General features: G+C 46.2%; 1 protein-coding gene across 1 annotated transcript in view; it reads left to right on the top strand.

Annotated features, from left to right (window-relative positions):
• The first annotated feature begins 6,803 nt into the window (after positions 1-6,803).
• The window catches only part of LOC144607020 (unconventional myosin-If-like), a 69,922-nt gene continuing 57,545 nt past the window's right edge, over positions 6,804-19,180 (top strand). Inside the window, exon 1 of the mRNA XM_078423563.1 lies at positions 6,804-6,966. Coding sequence (XP_078279689.1) covers positions 6,964-6,966 — 3 coding nt within the window. The 5' untranslated portion in view covers positions 6,804-6,963. The remainder of the gene's footprint in view (positions 6,967-19,180) is intronic.

Below are 19,180 nucleotides of genomic sequence, written 5' to 3'. Positions count from 1 at the left end.
TACGTCGTCTTATTTCTGAGCCCGTCTATTCCACCTTCCAGTAGCAGCAGGTTTATATGGAACTAGACCAAGTTGGGCCCAAACCTCTCCAGCATTGGTGCAGCACCCTCTCCCTCTCCCCCTCTCCCTCCACCCCTCTCCCTCCACCCCTCTCCCTCCACCCCTCTCCCTCCACCTCCCTCCCTAGGAGATAGATTTAAATTTAAAATGTGAATAACTTTAAAAATATAACACCAATTTCAATGAAACTTCTTCCATTAGCACCAAAGGAACGACGGTGAGTAAGGTGGGCATAAAATTGTTGCGCTATGGTGTACTGTTTTGGCTGTAGTTCAGGGACAAACAAACAAACGAGTTTTACTATATAGAAGATGGGAAGAAGCAGTTTAATCAATGCTGATATTTCCAACACTCCCAGCAGAGGGCGATGAAGCCCACACTTGAATTCACACCGTAGTCTTCAACATCAGTGTGGAGCAGTGGGAACTGATGTTCCAGATACAGATTTAATCAAGACTGCACCTGATCCGCGCCTAATGCAGACAGTCTCACTTTGTCTTAGTGGTCGGTTTGGGCAAATGCATTCATAGTTCTGAAATTAACAGCGTGACATATATTAACCTATTCCAAGCAACAGTGTACAAACTTTAATTTGTATCCAGGTGAACATCTCTTACAGAGCAATAAGGTACATTAGAAAACATAGACAAAGAAAACATAGAAAATATGTGCAGGAGGAGGCCATTTGGCCCTTCGAGCCAGCACTGCCATTCATTGTGATCATGGCTGATCATCCACAATCAGTAACCTGTGCCTGCCTTCTCCCCATATCCCTTGATTCCACGAGCCCCTAGAGCTCTATCTAACTCTCTTAAATTCAACCAGTGAATTGGCCTCCACTGCCTTCTGTGGCAGAGAATTCCACAAATTCACAACCCTCTGGGTGAAAAAGTTTCTTCTCACCTCAGTTTTAAATGGCCTCCCCTTTATTCTTAGACTGTGTGTGGCCCCTGGTTCTGGACTCCCCCAACTTTGGGAACATTTTTCCTGCATCTAGCTTGTCCAGTCCTTTTATAATTTTATACGTCTCTATAAGATCCCTTCTCGTCCTTCTAAACTCCACTGTCACATTTTGCATAGTAATCTTTTTATGCTTCCTAATCCATTCACCTGTCCACTGGAAAGATCCGGAGAGCTCGTCCACCACTGATTCATCTCTTCAACACTCTCCCAGAATTGTACTCCACACATTCACTACTGTTTTGCAGAAAGAAAATCTTTATCAATTCCAAGAATAGTTTTATTCAATAGACAATAGGTGCAGGAGTAGGCCATTCGGCCCTTTAAGCCAGCACCGCCATTAAATTTGATCATGGCTGATCATTCTCAATCAGTACCCCATTCCTGCCTTCTCCCCCTACCAATCCCTTAATAATCTTATATGTTTCAATAAGATCCTCTCTCATTCTTCTAAATTCCAGTGTATACAAGCCTAGTCACTCCAGTCTTTCAACATACGACAGTCCCGCCATTCCGGGAATTAACCTAGTAAACCTAGGGTGCGGTCCCAGCATCGAGCCTTGCGGTACCCCACTAGTCACTGCCTGCCATTCTGAAAGGGACCCGTTTATCCCCACTCTTTGCTTTCTGTCTGTCAACCAATTTTCTACCAATAGCAAGAATATCCTTCCTCAAATTTGGAGACCTAAACTGCACACAGTACTCCAGGTGCGGTCTCACTAGGGCCCTGTACAGCTACAGAAGGACCTCCTTGCACCTATGCGCAACTCCTCATGTTATGAATGCCAACATTCCATTGGCTTTCTTCACTGCCTGCTGTACCTGCATGCTTCTTTTCAGTGACTGATGCATTAGGACACCCAGATCTCATTGCACGTCCCCTTTTCCTAACTTGACACCTTTCAGATAATAATCTGCCTTCCTATTCTTACCACCAAAGTAAGAATAGGAAGGCAGATTATTATCTGAATGTGGATTATTATCTGAATAGCCTCACACTTATCCACATTAAACTGCATCTGCCATGCATCCGCCCACTCTCAAAACCTGTCCAAGTCACCCTGCAACCTCATAGCATCTTCCTCACAGTTCACACTACCACCCAGCTTTGTATCATCTGTAAATTTGCTAATGGTACTTTTAATCCCTTCATCCAAGTTATTCATGTATATTGTAAATAGCTGCGGTCCCAGCACCGAGCCTTGCGGTACCCCACTAGTCACTGCCTGCCATTCTGAAAGGGACCCATTTATCCCCACTCTTTGCTTTCTGTCTGTCAACCAATTTTCTATCCATGTCAGTACTCTACCCCCAATACCATGTGCTCTAATTTTGCCAACTAATCTCCCACGTGGGACCTTGTCAAACGCTTTCTGAAAGTCGAGGTACACCACATCCACCGGCTCTCCCCTGTTAATTTTCCCAGTTACATCCTCAAAAAATTTCAGAAGATTAGTCAAGCATGATTTCCCCTTCGTAAATCCATGTTGACTCGGAACGATCCTGTTACTGCTATCCAAATGCTCTGCAATTTCGTCTTTTATAATTGACTCCAGCATCTTCCCCACCACTGATGTCAGACTAACTGGTCTATAATTTCCTGTTTTCTCTCTCCCTCCTTTCTTAAAAAGTGGGATAACATTAGCTACCCTCCAATCCACAGGAACTGATCCTGAATCTATAGAACATTGGAAAATGATCACCAATGCATCCACAATTTCTAGAGCCACCTCGTTAAGTACTCTGGGATGCAGACCATCCGGCCCTGGGGATTTATCAGCCTTCAGTCCCATCAGTCTACCCAACACCATTTCCTGCCTAATGTGGATTTCCTTCAGTTCCTCTGTCATCCTAGGATCTCTGGCCACTTGAACATCTGGGAGATTGTTTGTATCTTCCTTAGTGAAAACAGATCCAAAGTACCGGTTCAACTCGTCTGCCATTTCCCTTATTCCCCATAATAAATCCCCCTGCTTCTGCTTCAAGGGACCCACATTTGCCTTGACTGTTTTTTTCCTCTTCACATACCTAAAAAAGCTTTTACTACCCTCCTTTATATTATTGGCTAGCTTACCCTCGTACCTCATCTTTGCTCCCCGTATTGCCTTTTTAGTTCTGTTGCTCTTTAAAAGAGTCCCAATCCTCTGGTTTCCCACTCTTCTTTGCTATGTTGTACTTCTCTTTTATTTTTATTTTGTCCTTGACTTCCCTTGTCAGCCACGGGTGCCTCTTACTCCCCTTAGAATCTTTCCTCCTCTTTGGGATAAATTGATCCTGCAACTTCTGCATTATTCCCAGGAATACCTGCCATTGCTGTTCCACCGTCTTCCCTGCTCGGGCCTCCTTCCCGTCAAATCTGGCCAGCTCCTGCCTCATGCCTCTGTAATCGCCTTTGCTATACTGTAATACTGACACTTCCGATTTTCCCTTCTCCCTCTCAATTTGGAGAGTAAAACTTATATTGTGATCACTGCCTCCTAATGGCTCTTTTATTCGTTTAAACCCATGTTATTTTAACATCAACAGTTCAATTAAAAATAGTATTACAATTTTAGTTCCCATCCTCTTAATAATCTGTAAGATTCTGTCCTAAATTTGTTTTTCTAAACAGCATCTAATGGATTCCAGAGACGAAAGGGACTGCAGATGCTGAATCTTGAGCAAACAAAACAAAGTGCTGGAGGAACTCAGCGGGTCTGACAATATCTGCGGAGGGTAAGGGCATAGCTGCTGCCTAGCCCGCTGTTCTTCCACCACGTTGTTCTTTAGCTAATGGACTACAACTTGCCAGGACTACAGTATTTAACAGCCGTTGCTGTTGGCTTGACTAACTGGCACAACAAGTGTTAAAGTTAGGGTTTGGCCTCGCACATTGAAGTTGCTGGTCCATCGCGGTGTAGTGAGGTCGTTGAGCCGGTGACCAGGCGAACAGTGAGCTGAGAGCGAGGGTGGAGGTGGCTGTTTGTCCCATGACACAGTTGGAATACAGGAGGGAAAGAAGGGAGGAAACGTTTTAAGAAATAAAATTAGGGGGGGTTTTAAAATCCAAATTAAACTAAAATCGGAACGGATAAAAGCTCACATCTTTCGTGTCTATTTTTGACACCAGGAAAACAGTTCTTGTGAAAAGGATATTTACATTGAAATGGAGGACTTTCGGTGGTGAGATTAGCAAGCAGGACGTTTGAAGAACTGTGAGCCAAAACGGGGAACTGATGAGCTGAGATTAAAGCCACGGTCAAGCAGAATTCTTCCCAACATTGGAACTCGGACCCTGCTGCAACACTCCCACATCGCCAGGGTGGAGAGGGGGGTGGAATGAGTACCAGAACCATGCGGAAAACCAAATGAAACATGTTCAGTGGGAAGCTAATCATTAGAAGGACAGCGACCCAGGCCAGAGGAGAAAGGGGAAAACACTAACACAATAGACAATAGGTGCAGGAAGGGGCCATTCGGCCCTTCGAGCCAGCACCGCCATTCAATGTGATCATGGCTCATCATTCTCAATCAGTACCCCGTTCCTGCCTTCTCTCCATACCCCCTGACTCAGCTATCCTTAAGAGCTCTATCCAGCTCTCTCTTGAATGCATTCAGAGAATTGGCCTCCACTGCCTTCTGAGGCAGAGAATTTCACAGATTCACAACTCTCTGACTGGAAAAGTTTTTCCTCATCTCAGTTCTAAATGGCCTACACCTTATTCTTAAACTGTGGCCCCTTGTTCTGGACTTCCCCCAACATTGGGAACATGTTTCCTGCCTCTAACGTGTCCAATCCCTTAATAATCTAATACGTTTCGATAAGATCTCCTCTCATCCTTCTAAATTCCAGTGTATACAAGCCTAGTCGCTCCGGTCTTTCAACATATGACAGTCCCGCCATTCCGGGAATTAACCTAGTAAACCTACGCTGCAGGCCCTCAATAGCAAGAATATCCTTGCTCAAATTTGGAGACCAAAACTGCACACAGTACTCCAGGTGCGGTCTCACTAGGGCTCTGTACAACTGCAGAAGGACCTCTTTGCTCCTATACTCAACTCCGGTTGAGAGGGTTACAGTTCAGAGGATAGAGCATTCCAAAGTAGGACGTTGTGGTGACTGTGCTGCTCAGACCAAAACTGTAAAAAGGATATAGATCCTTCTTCAGACCCGAAACGTGAAACGTAGCTCCAACTACATTCTATCTCTGTCCCGCCCACTCCCCTGACATCAATCTGAAGCAGGGTCTCGACCCGAAACGTCACCCTTTCCTTCTCTCCAGAGATGCTGCCTGTCCCGCTGAGTTACTCCAGCATTTTGTGTCCACCTTCGATTTAAACCAGCATCTGCAGTTCTTTCATACACATCTGTAGTTCCTTCCTACACAAAAGGAGAAAACAAGCAAGGAGGGTGCCGCAACTGTGGATGAGATTGACCAAGGCAGCACCGTGACACAGCTGGTAGCTCATCGGAGACATCGGTTCAGTTCTGACTGACCTCGGGTGTTGTCTGTATGGAGTTTGCACGTTTTCCCTGTGACCGGTTTGGTTTCTCCCGAGTGCCCTTAGTTTTCATCCACATCCCAAAGACGTGAAAGTTGCAAGATTAGAGTCAGAGGTAGAGTCATACAGCACAGAATCAGGCCCTTCTGCCCAACGTCCACGTCGACCAAGATGGTCTACACCAGACCAAGCTGCGTTTGGCTCGGAGCCCTCCAAGCCTATTCCATCCGTGAATGAACTAATTGTTGAACTCTTGGTCACTGTTCATTAAGTGCCTCGGTGAATGTCTGAATCTGCGGGGAATTGATGGGAATGTGGCATCAGGGTGGAATTGGTGCAAATGGAGGCTTGATAGTGCGAACTCAGTAGGCGAAGGGCCTGGTTTCGTTCAGCGCGACTCTAAATTGCGCCTTTGTTAGTTCAGGATAGACGTGCAAAGATACTCTCCACTTGTTGCAGAACCTAAAACGGGGAAGGGGGTTATATTGATATATTGGGTAATATTGATATAACGGGAAGGGGTTATTGATCTGTCAATCTATCACTGATTTTGTCAACACGGAAGTGAGAAGAATGGCTCCTGTCGGATAGTAGTTACAACGTCGAACCTGCCAGCACAGGAAGTGGTGGGGAGGAATAGATTAAATCGTTTCAAAAGGAAATTAAATGAATTTATAAGAAACTGAGGTGAAGTGGAGAAAATAGGGGGATATCACAATGGACATAGCCGGGCTGAACGGCCGGGCGTTCTAATTCTATTTGAGTCCGGCTCCTTGGTGTCATCTGTGTTTATGGGTTTGCCAAGCAGTTCAAGGTGAAAGACGCCGCTCGGTGTCACCTGCTCAGTAATTAAGTTATTGCCCAGAGACACTCGGCGGTCGCCTTGTCCCTGAACCGCGAACAAAGGCGACGGTGATGGGACAGGCTGGGACCACTTGTCCAATGTGGACTCCACGCTAAGAGCTGCGCTGAATTCGGGGGCTTGTTGCTGGCCGGGGTCGACAGAACATTGTCACTTCCACTCCAATTTAGACTGGGGAAATGAAAGTATCATAAGGGGACTGATGTAGGCGCGTGCTTGAAACTACTGTCTTGTATCTTATATCTCGTCCACTCCTGCCCCGTGGTGCTCACTCTGTCATTAGTATCCGTTACACCCCCCCCCCCCCCCCCCCCCCTCCCCTCTCTCTCCAGCTGACCTGTTGGCGGTAACTCTTCATTGGAGAGCAGCAGTTTGAACAGAAAATTACTGTCGGATCTGCCAATCGGATGGTAATTGGTAGCTGGAACTGAGAGGAGGAAGTCGTGAGGTGCGACAGTCGCTGGCGGGACACCGCGGGGCCGGGAGGAATGAGAGAGCACTGCCGGACAGTAGATGTCCAGTTAGACAAAGCCGGCCCTTTGGGAAGCTTCGAGCGATTTCGGGACGGTGGCAGCAGCCCGTGAGAACAGCGCCAGACAATGGTGAGCGGGGTCCTGTCCGTTGTTACCACAGTTCTGCGTGTGGGTCGGAATGACTTCTGTCTCGCCTGGGACCAGACCAGATCCAGTTCTGGGACTGTGCACTCAGGTTGTCCCGGTCCTCAGGAGGAGAGTTTTACAACTTGTCAGTGTAACTTTTGCCAGTGCTACCGATGACCCAACTGTTCTGAACAGAAGCTGCTGTTCTCCGACCTTTATTGCAGTTTTGTGTTTGCAGCTTAGTCATATACACAGGAAACAGGTCCTTCGGGCCAACTCGCTCGTGAGACCGAGTCTCAGCTAACCCCATTTACCCGCGTTTGGCCCATGTCCCTCTGGACCTTTCCCATCCACGTACCTGTACAAATATGTATTAAATGTTGTTATTGTACCTGCCTCAAGCACCTCCTGTGGCAGCTATACTCGCCATCTCCTGTGTGAAAAAGTTGCCTATTAAATCTTTCTTCTCTTTCCCTCTCACGTTAACCTTATGCCCTCTGGGTCTTGATTCCCTTACCCTGGGGAAAAGACTCTGTGAATTTACCCTATCTGTGCCCCTCTTGATCTGACACCTTGTCCTGTCCTTGGGGAAAACATAACCTGGATTTGGGAAGGGTTTGCGTTGTTTGTACTGCAAGCTTGAAATGTCAGCTATAGCCACAGTAGTTAAATTGAAGTGATTTTTATTGGGGAAAATGGGAACCCTTGACTGATCTGATCTGATAGCTTGGTCTTTCTTGTTCTGGACGTGTCCAGCTGTTGATGCCCCTCCCCTCCCCACAGGGACAGAACCCTGAGCTTCTGCCCCCCCAGCCACGCCCTGGTTAAGAGGTTTACACATAACCATTGTCAAAGTTATAGGGGAAGAGTCAGCAGATTAAAACACAAGGACTAGAGCAGGAGGAAGAGCCAGTGCTGCATTGCCATTTGACAAGTTCACAGCTGATCTACCTCCACACCAATGCCACATCCTCCCAAACCCTTAATGTCCATCAACATGTCGATCTCTGCTTAGGATGAACCCGGTGACTTCGCCTCTGGGGTAGAGAATTTCAAAGATTCGCCCCACTCCCAGGTGAAGAACATTTTCCTCCAGTTCTAGATGGGCTTTCCCATATCCCAGTCCCGAGCACCTCAGCCAGGGAACACCCTTCCGAAGCAAAAGACAAAGTGTTGGACTAACTCGACGGGTCAGGCAACATCTGTGGAGGGAATGGACAGATTATGTTTTGGGTTGGGACCCTTCATCAATCTGTTACTTGCATAGATGTTGCTCAATCTGCTGAGTTCTTCCAGCGCTTTGTGTTTTGCATATGATTCCAACACTTGCAGTTGCTTGTGTCGCTCTCTGAACTTCCTTCCTTCATCCAGCCTGTTGAGCCCTGTAGGGATTTGACATGTTTCACTGAGAGTGAGTTCCTCTAAACTCAATGGAATAGAAGGGAAGAAAGAGAATACAATAAACAGTCAGTGGGTCAGGCAGGATCTGAAGGAAAACAACAGTGTTATGGTTCAGGACAAGGAGTCTTCATCAGAACAGGAACTGTAAAAGAACAAACATGTTAAGTTCTAGAGAAGGGGAATGAGGAGCGAACGGAAGGAACATAGGTGATAGGCAGGGACCAAAGTTGTCAAGGGAACAAATCCCTAAAAAAACAGTAGTCGGAGTTAGAAAATAAAAGAGAAACAAATTGAACCAGAGAGGTGTGTCTGCATCTGTGCAGAGAGAACAAAGTAGTTATCCGAGATTGGGGTGAATTCACTGTTAAATTCCTTGGGCTGTGCTTTACGCAATCGGATGATGAGCTGGTATTTGAGCTTCCATTGAGAATTGTTGGAGGACAGAGAGAGAGAGAGAGAGAGAGAGAGAGAGAGTCATTGAGTCATGCAGCACAGGTTCAGACTTCTCATGCCAAACTTGTCCATGCCGACCAAGAGGTGGCAACGTGATGGAGAATTTAAGTGATGGGTGACTTGCAGCTCACAGTCATTCCTGTGGACTAAGTGGAGGTGTCTACAAAGAGGCCACCGGCATCAAGGAGACCACATCATGACCACTTCACGTGGACGGACTGATCGGACCACCAGGCGGTGAGAAGCAGAGGTGAAAGGCCCAATGTTGAATGGGAAAGGATCATGAGGGTTTGGTGGAGATGGAAGAGTGTACCAGGGACGCGTGAAGAGAATGGTTCTGAATGTGAGAGTGGAGGAGAGGGGAGGATATGTCTGTGGGTGGAATCTGAGAGGAGGTGGCAAAGATTGAAGAGGAGGATTAGTAGTTTGTGGAGAGGGGTTAGTCTAGAAGACCATAAGACATATAAGTAGAATTAGGCCATTTGTTCCGTCATCTGTTCCACTATTCTATCTATTTTTCCCTTTCAACCCCATTCTCCTGGCTTCTCCCTGTTACCTTTGACGCCCTTACTAATCAAGGTTGAGAGTCAAGGTTGGGGATGTGAGGGAGCTTTGACAACTATGGTGAAGGATTGAGGAAGAAGGAAGGTGTCTCTAAAGCACTGGAGTGGGAAGTTTTATCGTTGGAGTTGGAGAAAGTGAGATAGATTGGGAGGAGGTGGGGAGGAGGCAGTCAGAAGATGTCTGTTGAAAATTGGCCAGGAACTGCTCCCTACAGCATAGAGAGGTCGAGCAAGGCTAGGGAAGCATCAGTGATGTGAAAACAAGAGCAGTAGTGGTAGAACACATCATGAACCTCAGATTCCGTAGGAGTGCAAGAAACTGCAGCAACACAATTATCAATCAGGAAATGAGTTGAGGGAGGCGGCATGAGAAACTTTCCAATTATTCACTGAAGAGTCAGGCACAGCTTGGGCCCATGGGAGTTCTCATACTTGTGCCTTTGACTTGGAGAAAATGAATGGAGTTACAGAAAATGAATGGAGTTGCATTGTAGGAATGAGATTAATAAGTGGAAAGATGTGCTGGAATGGGGGAACTGTTTGGGCGTCTGTTCATTGAAGAAGCAAAGAGCCCTCAGACTCTGTTGGTGCAGGATGGAATGTATAAAGATTGGACCAGGAATCTGCAAAGTGTTAGAGTGGTGGATGGCAAAAGGGGTGTCTTGGGTGTAAGTGACAAGAGACTGGATGAGAGGGAAAACAGCAGTCAAAGTGCAAAGAAATGAACATCAATAAATTGAAAATGCTGGAAATATAAAATAAAAACAGAAAATGCTGGAAGCAGATTGGGCAGTATCTATGGAAACAGGGTTAACGTTCTGGATATGAGTCCCTTCATCAGGATTGGGAAAGAGAAAAACGATTGGTCTTCAGTTGGAGAGAATGATGGAATTTCCCACTCTCCATGGGGAGATGCAGGTTCACACAAGGAATGTGCCTAACACCCCTGCTTCAAGACAGACAAACCACAATCTACCCCTAACTGCTGCTGTAATTTAAAGAAAGGTCCCGACCTGAAATATCACCTATTCATGTTCTCCAGAGATGTTGCCTGACCCACAGTTACACCTACACTCTGTGTTTAATTTTGCCATAGCAATACTTGGGCAACCTGTCAAGAAATGTTCCCCTTGTTCTCCACAGCACCTCCCACCTTCCCTGCAGCTGAAAGCTAGGAAACACTGGGTTTTGTGGGACAAGGACTGCTGAAGCAAAGGGTCTAGTGGGTCTGTCAAAGGGTCCCGACCCAAAACGTCGCCTGTCCATTCCCTCCACAGATGCTGCCTGACCCACTGAGTTCTCCAGCATTTCGTGCGTTGCTACCAGGACTGTCCTGCTTGTGAATTTCGGGAGGAGGTGGAAAGTGCCCGGACTGGTACTGAGGCAGGAGGTGGTGGGAGGATGATTTTCTGGGGAGCCAAGGGAAGTGAATGTGTGAGGAATATCAATAGACAATAGACAATAGACAATAGGTGCAGGAGTAGGCCATTCAGCCCTTCGAGCCAGCACCGCCATTCAATGCGATCATGGCTGATCACTCTCAATCAGTACCCCGTTCCTGCCTTCTCCCCATACCCTCTCACTCCGCTATCCTTAAGAGCTCCATCCAGCTCTCTCTTGAAAGCATCCAACGAACTGGCCTCCACTGCCTTCTGAGGCAGAGAATTCCACACCTTCACCACTCTGACTGAAAAAGTTCTTCCTCATCTCCGTTCTAAATGGCCTACCCCTTATTCTTAAACTGTGGCCCCTTGTTCTGGACTCCCCCAACATTGGGAACATGTTTCCTGCCTCTAATGTGTCCAATCCCCTAATTATCTTATATGTTTCAATAAGATCCCCCCTCATCCTTCTAAATTCCAGTGTATACAGTGTTCTGTGGTGGGACGTGAGTCTAGTGTCAGGAAGTGCCTGAGAGCGGACGTTGAGCAAGTGCAAATTGGAGGCCACCTCAGCAAACCACAGCTTCACTGTCCTTGTCACCGGCTTTGATGATGACTGAGGTGACCAGTGCACAGGAAGCTCAGGGGGAGAAGTTCAGACTTGAGTCCGTGAAAATATTGAGACGATGGTAGAAAGAATGGCGGTGCTGGCTCGAAGGGCTGAATGGCCTACTCCTGCACCTATTGTCTATTGTCTATGTGCGCACTTTTGTAACAAGTGCAGAAATGGGTGAGATATCTGAGCTGTTTGTGTGCGTGGACAGTACCAAGAGGTTGTTTGAATGGGGCGGTTAATCTAAACAGGTCTCTGTCAACATTTGATCAGACAGTGAAGAAATTCTGAAACTTATTTAATGAAGATGAGAAACAGTTCCTGTTATCGAATGCAGATCAAAGATAAAATAGGATCTGGTTCAAAAACACAATGTTGGAATCACACCACAGGTCAGGCAGTGTCTGTGGAGAGAGAAATAGTTACCATTTCAAGTCGAAGTCCCTCTGTTAGAACACTCTGACATAGGGTCTTTGATCGGAAACATTAATGATTTCTGTCTCCACAGATGCTGCCTAACCTGGTGTTTCCAGCAATTGCACTTTGTTTCCAAGTCTACAACTGACCTACAAACACACACCCCCAATCCTCAACCCCTGCCTCAACTACCTCCTCTGGCAGCTTGTTCCATACACTCACCAACCTTTGTGTGAAAAAGTTACCCCTCAGATTCCTATTAAATCTTTTCCCCTTCACCTTAAACCTATGTCCTCTGCTTCTTGATTCACCTACTGTGGGCAAGAGACTCTGTGTATCTGCCCGATCTATTCCTTTCATGATTTCATATACCGCTATAAGACCACCCCTCATCCTCCTGCACTCTGACCTTTGTCCAACCACCTGCCAATCAAAACTGCCCTTGCCTGCATCCACTTATCACTTGCCAAGCTTTGTCCTGCCCCCATCTGTTCTCCCTGTGACCACATGGTTTTTTTCTGTACTCTGGTTTTCTCCCACATTTCAGTCATGCAGTTTGTGTTAATTGGCTTCTGTAAATTGTCCCTAGGGTGTAAAATAGAACTAGTGTACGAGTGATATTTGGTCAGTGTGGACTGGGTGGGGCTTGTTTCCTATGCAGTATCTCTAAATTAAATTAAACTAAACTAAACATCCTGACAGTGTCTGAAGGATCCCAACTTGAAAAGTCTCCTATCCATGTTCTGCAGAGATGCTGCCTGACTTACTGAGTTATTCTAGCACTTGTCTTTTTTTGTAAACCAACATCTGCAGTTCCTTGTTTCTACATCCGTTCTAACACAATTGGTATTAGTTTATTATTGTCATGTGTACCAAGACACAGTGACAAGCTTTTGCTTGCGTGCCAACCAATCTAATCTGATAATACTCAACGTGAATACAATCAAGCCAAACTCAAGTATAGTGGGTAGAGTGAACAGAAAAATACCAGAGTGCAGAATATCGTTCTCAGCACTGTGGCATTTCCGGAGAAAAAAATCCAACGTCTGCAATGAGGTAGGTTGGAAGATTGAGATAGTACCCTAGCTTATGGAAGGACTGTTCAGAAGCCTGATAACCGAGGGGAATAACCTATTTCTGAGTCTAGTGGTGCTCGCTTTCAAGCTTCTGTATCTTTGGCTCGATGGAAGTGGGAAGAAGGAATGACCAGGGTGGAAAAGGTCTTTGATTATGTGAAAGTCATAGAGTCAAACAGCATGGAAAGAGGTGCCATGGCCCAACTTACCCATACCTATCCACACTAGACCCACCTGCTTGCATTTGAACCCTATCCCTCTAAACCTTTTCTATCCATGCACCAGTCCAAATGTCTTTTAATAAAATAATCTAATCTTGAAATATTACAGAGGTGTTAAGATGAATAGAAACAGCATGAAATTAGGTGTGGCAGAAACTAGGTGGATGTCTGTGGAGAAACATTAAAGCTGTTTAATAATAGAAAATGTTGACATATTCCTCAAGGAAGGAAGTTTGAACACTTTTCTTGCAACAGTTATGATAGTCAAACTGTTTCCCCAGGACAGCTTGAAGTGCAGAAGGAGTCAATGGTGGAGAGTTTGGTACGTGTGATATACTAGGATACATCTACAACTCTCTGCAATTTCTTGTGGTCTTGGGCAGAACTGTCCTCAAACCAAACTGTGATGCCTCCCAATAGGATGTGTTAAATAGTGCATATGGTTGCCATGCACAGAGGCATCGACAGCAGCGTTGTGGGGAACCCGATGGCAATGCCATGTTCCTCAGGTTGCTTCTCCACCCACTTGCCCCAGATAGGTCTGGTCACCGTGTCTTCCAAACCCAGTCAGCTTGTGATGAAACTACACTGTAAATGAGTGCTGAGGTCCCTCGACTGAGCAGACTCCATGACCTTTCACACTCAGTGCCTCTCGCAAGCCCATTCAGATGTGACCGGAGACACAAGGAGCTGCAGATGCTGGAATCTTGAGCAAACACAAAGTGCTGGAGGAACTCAGCAGGTCAGGCAGCATCTGGAGATGGAATGGGCAGATGATGTTTCGGGTCGGGACTTTTCAGGCTCATGACAGGAACATGATTCATCAGCTGTTGGAGAGCAGTCCAAGTTAACAATAGTCCATTTGACCAGTTGGTATGGAATGTCCATGGTCAACGTTAGCAGAATGATGCCTGGATTATGGGGCACTAGCAATTAGAGGAGGTTGGACAGACTTGGATTGTTTTCTCTGGAGGCTGCGGGGAGACCTGCTGGAAGTATATAACATTATGAGAGGCATATAGGTTAGAGAGTCAGAGTTTTATGGTATGGAAATAGAAATATTAGAGGGAATAGCTTTACTCTGAGAGGGGCAAAGTTTATACGAGATGTGCTGGGCAAGTTTTTTACACAGAGAAGGCAGGTGCCTGGAACGCGCTGCCGGGGGTGGTGGTGAAGGCACATATGATAGCATTTAAGAGCTTTTTGGTCAGGCCCATGGATATGCAGGGAATGGAGGGATATGGATTTATGTACAGGCAGATAGTGTTGGTCTTGGCATCACATTTGGCATGGACATTGTGGGCTGAAGGGCCTGTTACTGCGCAGTACTGTTCTATGTACTATCTTAACATCAAGTCCAATCCAAGTGTGAAATCCCTCCTGATGGTAGATCACTCTACACCACCTCTGCTAGCCCATGTATCTGTGGGGATGGAACCTACAGGATGAAGCTGGGTCCCAACCCAAAACGCCACCTATCCATGTTCTCCTGAGATGCTGCTAGACCCACTAAGTTACTCCAGCGCAGTGTGTCTTCTCATATACAGGGTGATGATGAAGTTATGGGTGCTGGTGGAAAGGTGTGATTCTGAGTCGGCTGAAGTCTGGCTGATGCTAGTCCAGTCTGTGGGTGACTGCTAGTGTAGGTGCAGATTCACAGTTCCTGAGGAGGTCTTTGCAGGATTGACTAGGGTGGGTCTGCCTTGGTCAAATCCATGCTCAGATGATTACTGGTCTTCATGTATTTTAAATTTTGCAGTGATTTGGTGCAAATGAGTGCCTTGTTCATCCACTTCTAAGGCCAGCTATAAGTAGGCCACTTTGCTTTGAGAAAAATTGGGGAAGTTTGACATTGCCTTCTGCTGTGGTCTTTGCGGCTGGCTGTACTATTCCGACAGCAGCGGACTGGTGATTAAATGGCGTTAGGGCTGAGGTGGAAGTGGGGGGTGAGCAAGCTGGGCCTTTGTGGGAGGTGCTGTACAGGAGACCCTTGGAGAACTCTCTCATGGTGACCTATTGCACCCACAGAATCAATTGTACCAGAGACACAAGGAAATGCAGATGCTGGAATCTTGAGCAAAACACATTGTGCTGGAAGAACTCAGTGGGTCAGGCAGCATCTGTGGAGGGAATATACGGGCATAATCAATTGTACCATTGTGGCATCTTTCTGACCATTTCTTTCCCCTTTTCCTCCTGTCAGGTGTAACTCTCATTCAATGGCAGATTCTTTCTCTCACCTATCCCCAATCAAACTGCAATTTAGGTGTTTGCAATTTTTCTGGATTTCTGAATGTATTTCCTCCTCTTCTGATGTGCTCATTAACCATAAAGTACTTTTGTTTTAGTCTCATTGATTGCTTTGGTGTTTTTTGAGTAGTCGGGGTCTGTAGGTGAGTGTTGCATTTGATCATGAGCACTGGGGAATTACCCGGCTCTTCATGGGAAAGAGAGACAGTGTTTGACCGACTGGCTAAAGTTCTACACCAGCTCCGCTGTCTCGAGGTTAGACACCCCAGGAGGTTCCATACAATGGAGGCACAAGGAACTACAGATGCTGGAGGAGCTCAACAGGTCAGGCAGTGTCTGTGGAGGAAATGGATAGGTGGAGTTTCGGGTCAGGACTCTTCTTCAGGTTTCTTGAAAGGACCTGATCTAAAATGCAGTCTGTCCATTCCCCCACAGATGCTGCCTGACCCATTAACGTCCTCCTACCCCCCCCCCCCCCCCCCCATCATCATGCTGCTTTCCCCTCTCCCTATCCCCTTCCTCCCCTCCCTCTGGCTTGGTATTTCACTCCTCCTCTCCTCTCCTTATCTGACATATTTTGTTCCTTTTCATCTCTCGACGTTGTCACTTCCTCCACCCATCTGCCAAACACCCCCTCTCCCCCACCTCACTTGTATCCATATATCACAGCCAGGCTTTGACCTGCCTCCACTCCTCCAGCTTTCTCCATCCAACTCCAATCAGTCTGAAGAAGGGTCCCGACCCGAAGCATCGTCTATCCATTTCCTCCACAGATGCTGCCTGCCCCCTTGTGTTTTGCTTCAGCTTTGATACACTGTCCAGAGCTTGCTGCCACTGCTGTGTTGGCATCTGAAGGTTTGCAAGAAGCCACAAAATAGCTCAAATAATCTATTTATAACAGGTTCATCCCTTGAAAATGCATTGGTAAGAAAAGTCACAGCAGTAAGCTGCATGTTAACTCCTGCGACTGGCTCTTGTTTGCGGCGTTGCACCATTTCCTGGCTGCATTGCTCCTCAGGAAGTTGCGTCTTCCTGTTGTCATTCTCCCCCTCCCCCCACCCTTTCCCTCATCCGGACGTAGAGACCCCATCTGACTCCACACGGCACCCAACCGTTCTGACCCAGACTCCCTGAGATCTTTGCTCCTCAGTGCCCAACCCCCTCTGCCCTCCCTCCCAAGGTCTGTACAGAGAAGGAAGGCCACTCAGCCAGCCCCATCACTGCTGGCTCTTGCATGAATGTCGTGCAGTCCCGACATCTGTGTCCCAGATGTGGAGCGATATTGGTGGAGAGGTCCTGCAGAGGCCTTGATGAAGATCTTTGTATCCTCTATCCGCAAGGTCTCAGAAGAACAGAGAGTTGCCAATATTGTTCCTTTCCCAAAGGGAAGTAGAGGGAATCGAAGGAATTATAGGCTGTTGAGCCTCAAATCAGTGGCAGAGTAACTTTGTAGAGGATTCTTTGGGATAGGATTTACTCATATTTGGAAGTGAATAGGCTAATTGGTGAATTAAAAGGGTCAAAAGAGGCCCTGAATTGCGTTGTAGAACTTTAGTTAGGCTGCATTTGGAGTATTGTGTGCAGTTCAGGTTGCCCTATTATCGGAAGGATGTGGAGGCTTTGGAGAGGGTGCAAAGGAGGTTTACCAGAATCCAGCCTGGATTAGGGGGTATTAGCTGTAATGAGAGGTTTGATAAATTGATTGTTTTCTCTGGAGTGTCGGAGGTTGAGGAGAGACCTGTCATAAGTATGTAAAATTATGAGAGATATGAAATCAGTACCTTTTTCCCAAGGTGGAAATGTCAAAGACTAGAGGGCATAGCTTCAAGATGATAGGGGCAAAGTTTAAAGGAGATGTGCAGAGCAAGTTTGTTATGTAGAGACTGGCGAGTGCCTGGAAAGTGCTGCCAGAGGTGATGGTGGAGGCAGATACAATTGTGGTGTTCAATAGGCTCACGGATAGACACATGGATATGCTGGGGAATGGAGGGATATGGATCATGTACAGGCATTTTCCTGGATCACCTGGCCATTTTCGTCATGTATTTTTGTATAATGTCTGGAGGAGAGAGTTCATGGTTCCATCATTCATGTTGTCCTCTGCTCTGCCCTTTCATTTGAGTCCAACAGCTGTTTTCCTTCAATCATTTATGCATTTCTGCTGCAAAAGGTTTTTTTGTTTCCTCCTGCACTGTCCTTATAGGGCAGATCCCAAACCATAAAATAATGAACCAAAATTGTCAGACTAGTGCCCTGCATCCAGCCCCACTTTGCTCTCACTTCAGTCATGTTAATACATCAAAAAAGAGAATGCATTATATGAAATTAGTTATCTATTACTTTGAGGACGTAAGGCAAGAAAAGGCATTGGACTGGCCTGTTGAGTGTCATAAATGTACAAGCATTCACAACTGATCAATATCAATTGGTGACTCACAACTCGTGGTCCATTAACTGTTTATAAAAGACTGTTTATAAAAGGGTTTTAACCAGAAACATTGCCCCTCCACAGATACTGCCAAACCCTCAGAGTTCTTCCAACACTTTACTTTTCTCAATCTTAAATAGTCAGTTCTGAAAATAATTAGACTGTGGACTGGAAACGGCAAAACACAAAGTGCTGGAGGAGCTCGGTTGGTCAGGTAGCATCTGGGGAGAGAATGGACAGACAACGTTTTGGGTCAGGACCCTTCTTCAGACTGGGAACAATTTAGAACTCAGCAAAGAAGGACCAAAGGATTTATAAATGGGAAGGGGGGTGGAATAGAGTGTGGAAGTAATCTTGCAGAGAATATACCTGATTAGTATGTTGCTGCTGAGACATAAAGTGGTGAGATAACAGACTGTGATGAACATTGTGAACCCAGAGGGACATGTATCATCTGGGAATAGACACAAAGTGCTAGAGTGCCTCAGCAGGTCAGGCAGCATCTCTGGAGAAAAAGTATGGTTGATGTTTCAGGTCGGGACACTGCTTCAGACTGAACGTAGAACGGGGGGAACTTGAGTTAAGAAAGGGCCAGAACAAAACAGGACCAGCAACAGATGACCAAGGAAGGGTGGAGCCCATAATAACCCATTGTTGGCAGGGGAAAAGATGATAACAAGGACATATAAGGATGCAAACAACGGAACTGTTAGGATGACTGGGGTGGGGGTGGGGCGGGAGGAGGGGGTGAGGGATGGGAGGGAATGGAAAGGTTACTTGAAATTGGGGAAATCAATGTTCATACTGCTGGGTTGTAAGCTCCCCAAGCAAAATATGAGGTGCTGGGATGTTAGGCAGAACAATAGCAGATGGGGTAGATAGCTAGTCTGTTTCCCATGGCAGGGGAGAAGATAGATAGCGGTACTCTGAGGAGATTTTTTTTACACGTAGTGAATTAGGAACAACCTCAAACAGGATGGAATCACCCATGAGTTCCTCGAAAGGACCCTGCACCCTGTTTAAGGCTTGGACCTGACAATGAGGTGTCACAAACACTGTTCATTTGTTCTTCTTTACTAGGAACCATTAGTGGGTTTTTTACTGTTAAAGGAACCATATAAAAAGACATTGCTATTGTTAGAGCTTGCTGTGCACAAAATGACTGTCATATGTCCAGTAACCATATTTACTGATTACAGAGCGTTTTAGAACATCCTGAAAGGGAGGTGAAAAGTACCAAATAAATGCAAGATTTCTTTCTATCCATTTTCTCTTGCTGTTGTGCTCTAATGTTGAGCCAGTTTTGCAAGAACTCCATTCTTCTCTCCACCACTGACTCCTTTATACTTGTTTATTCCAAGTAAGTATAACATTCCCTCAGTGTATAACTTGGAGAGTATCGAGGAGAGATTT

This window comes from Rhinoraja longicauda, chromosome 28, assembly GCF_053455715.1.
Source record: "Rhinoraja longicauda isolate Sanriku21f chromosome 28, sRhiLon1.1, whole genome shotgun sequence".
Lineage (NCBI taxonomy): Eukaryota > Metazoa > Chordata > Chondrichthyes > Rajiformes > Arhynchobatidae > Rhinoraja > Rhinoraja longicauda.
Note: the sequence above shows the minus strand (reverse complement) of the source record. Positions and strands in the feature narration are given on the sequence as shown.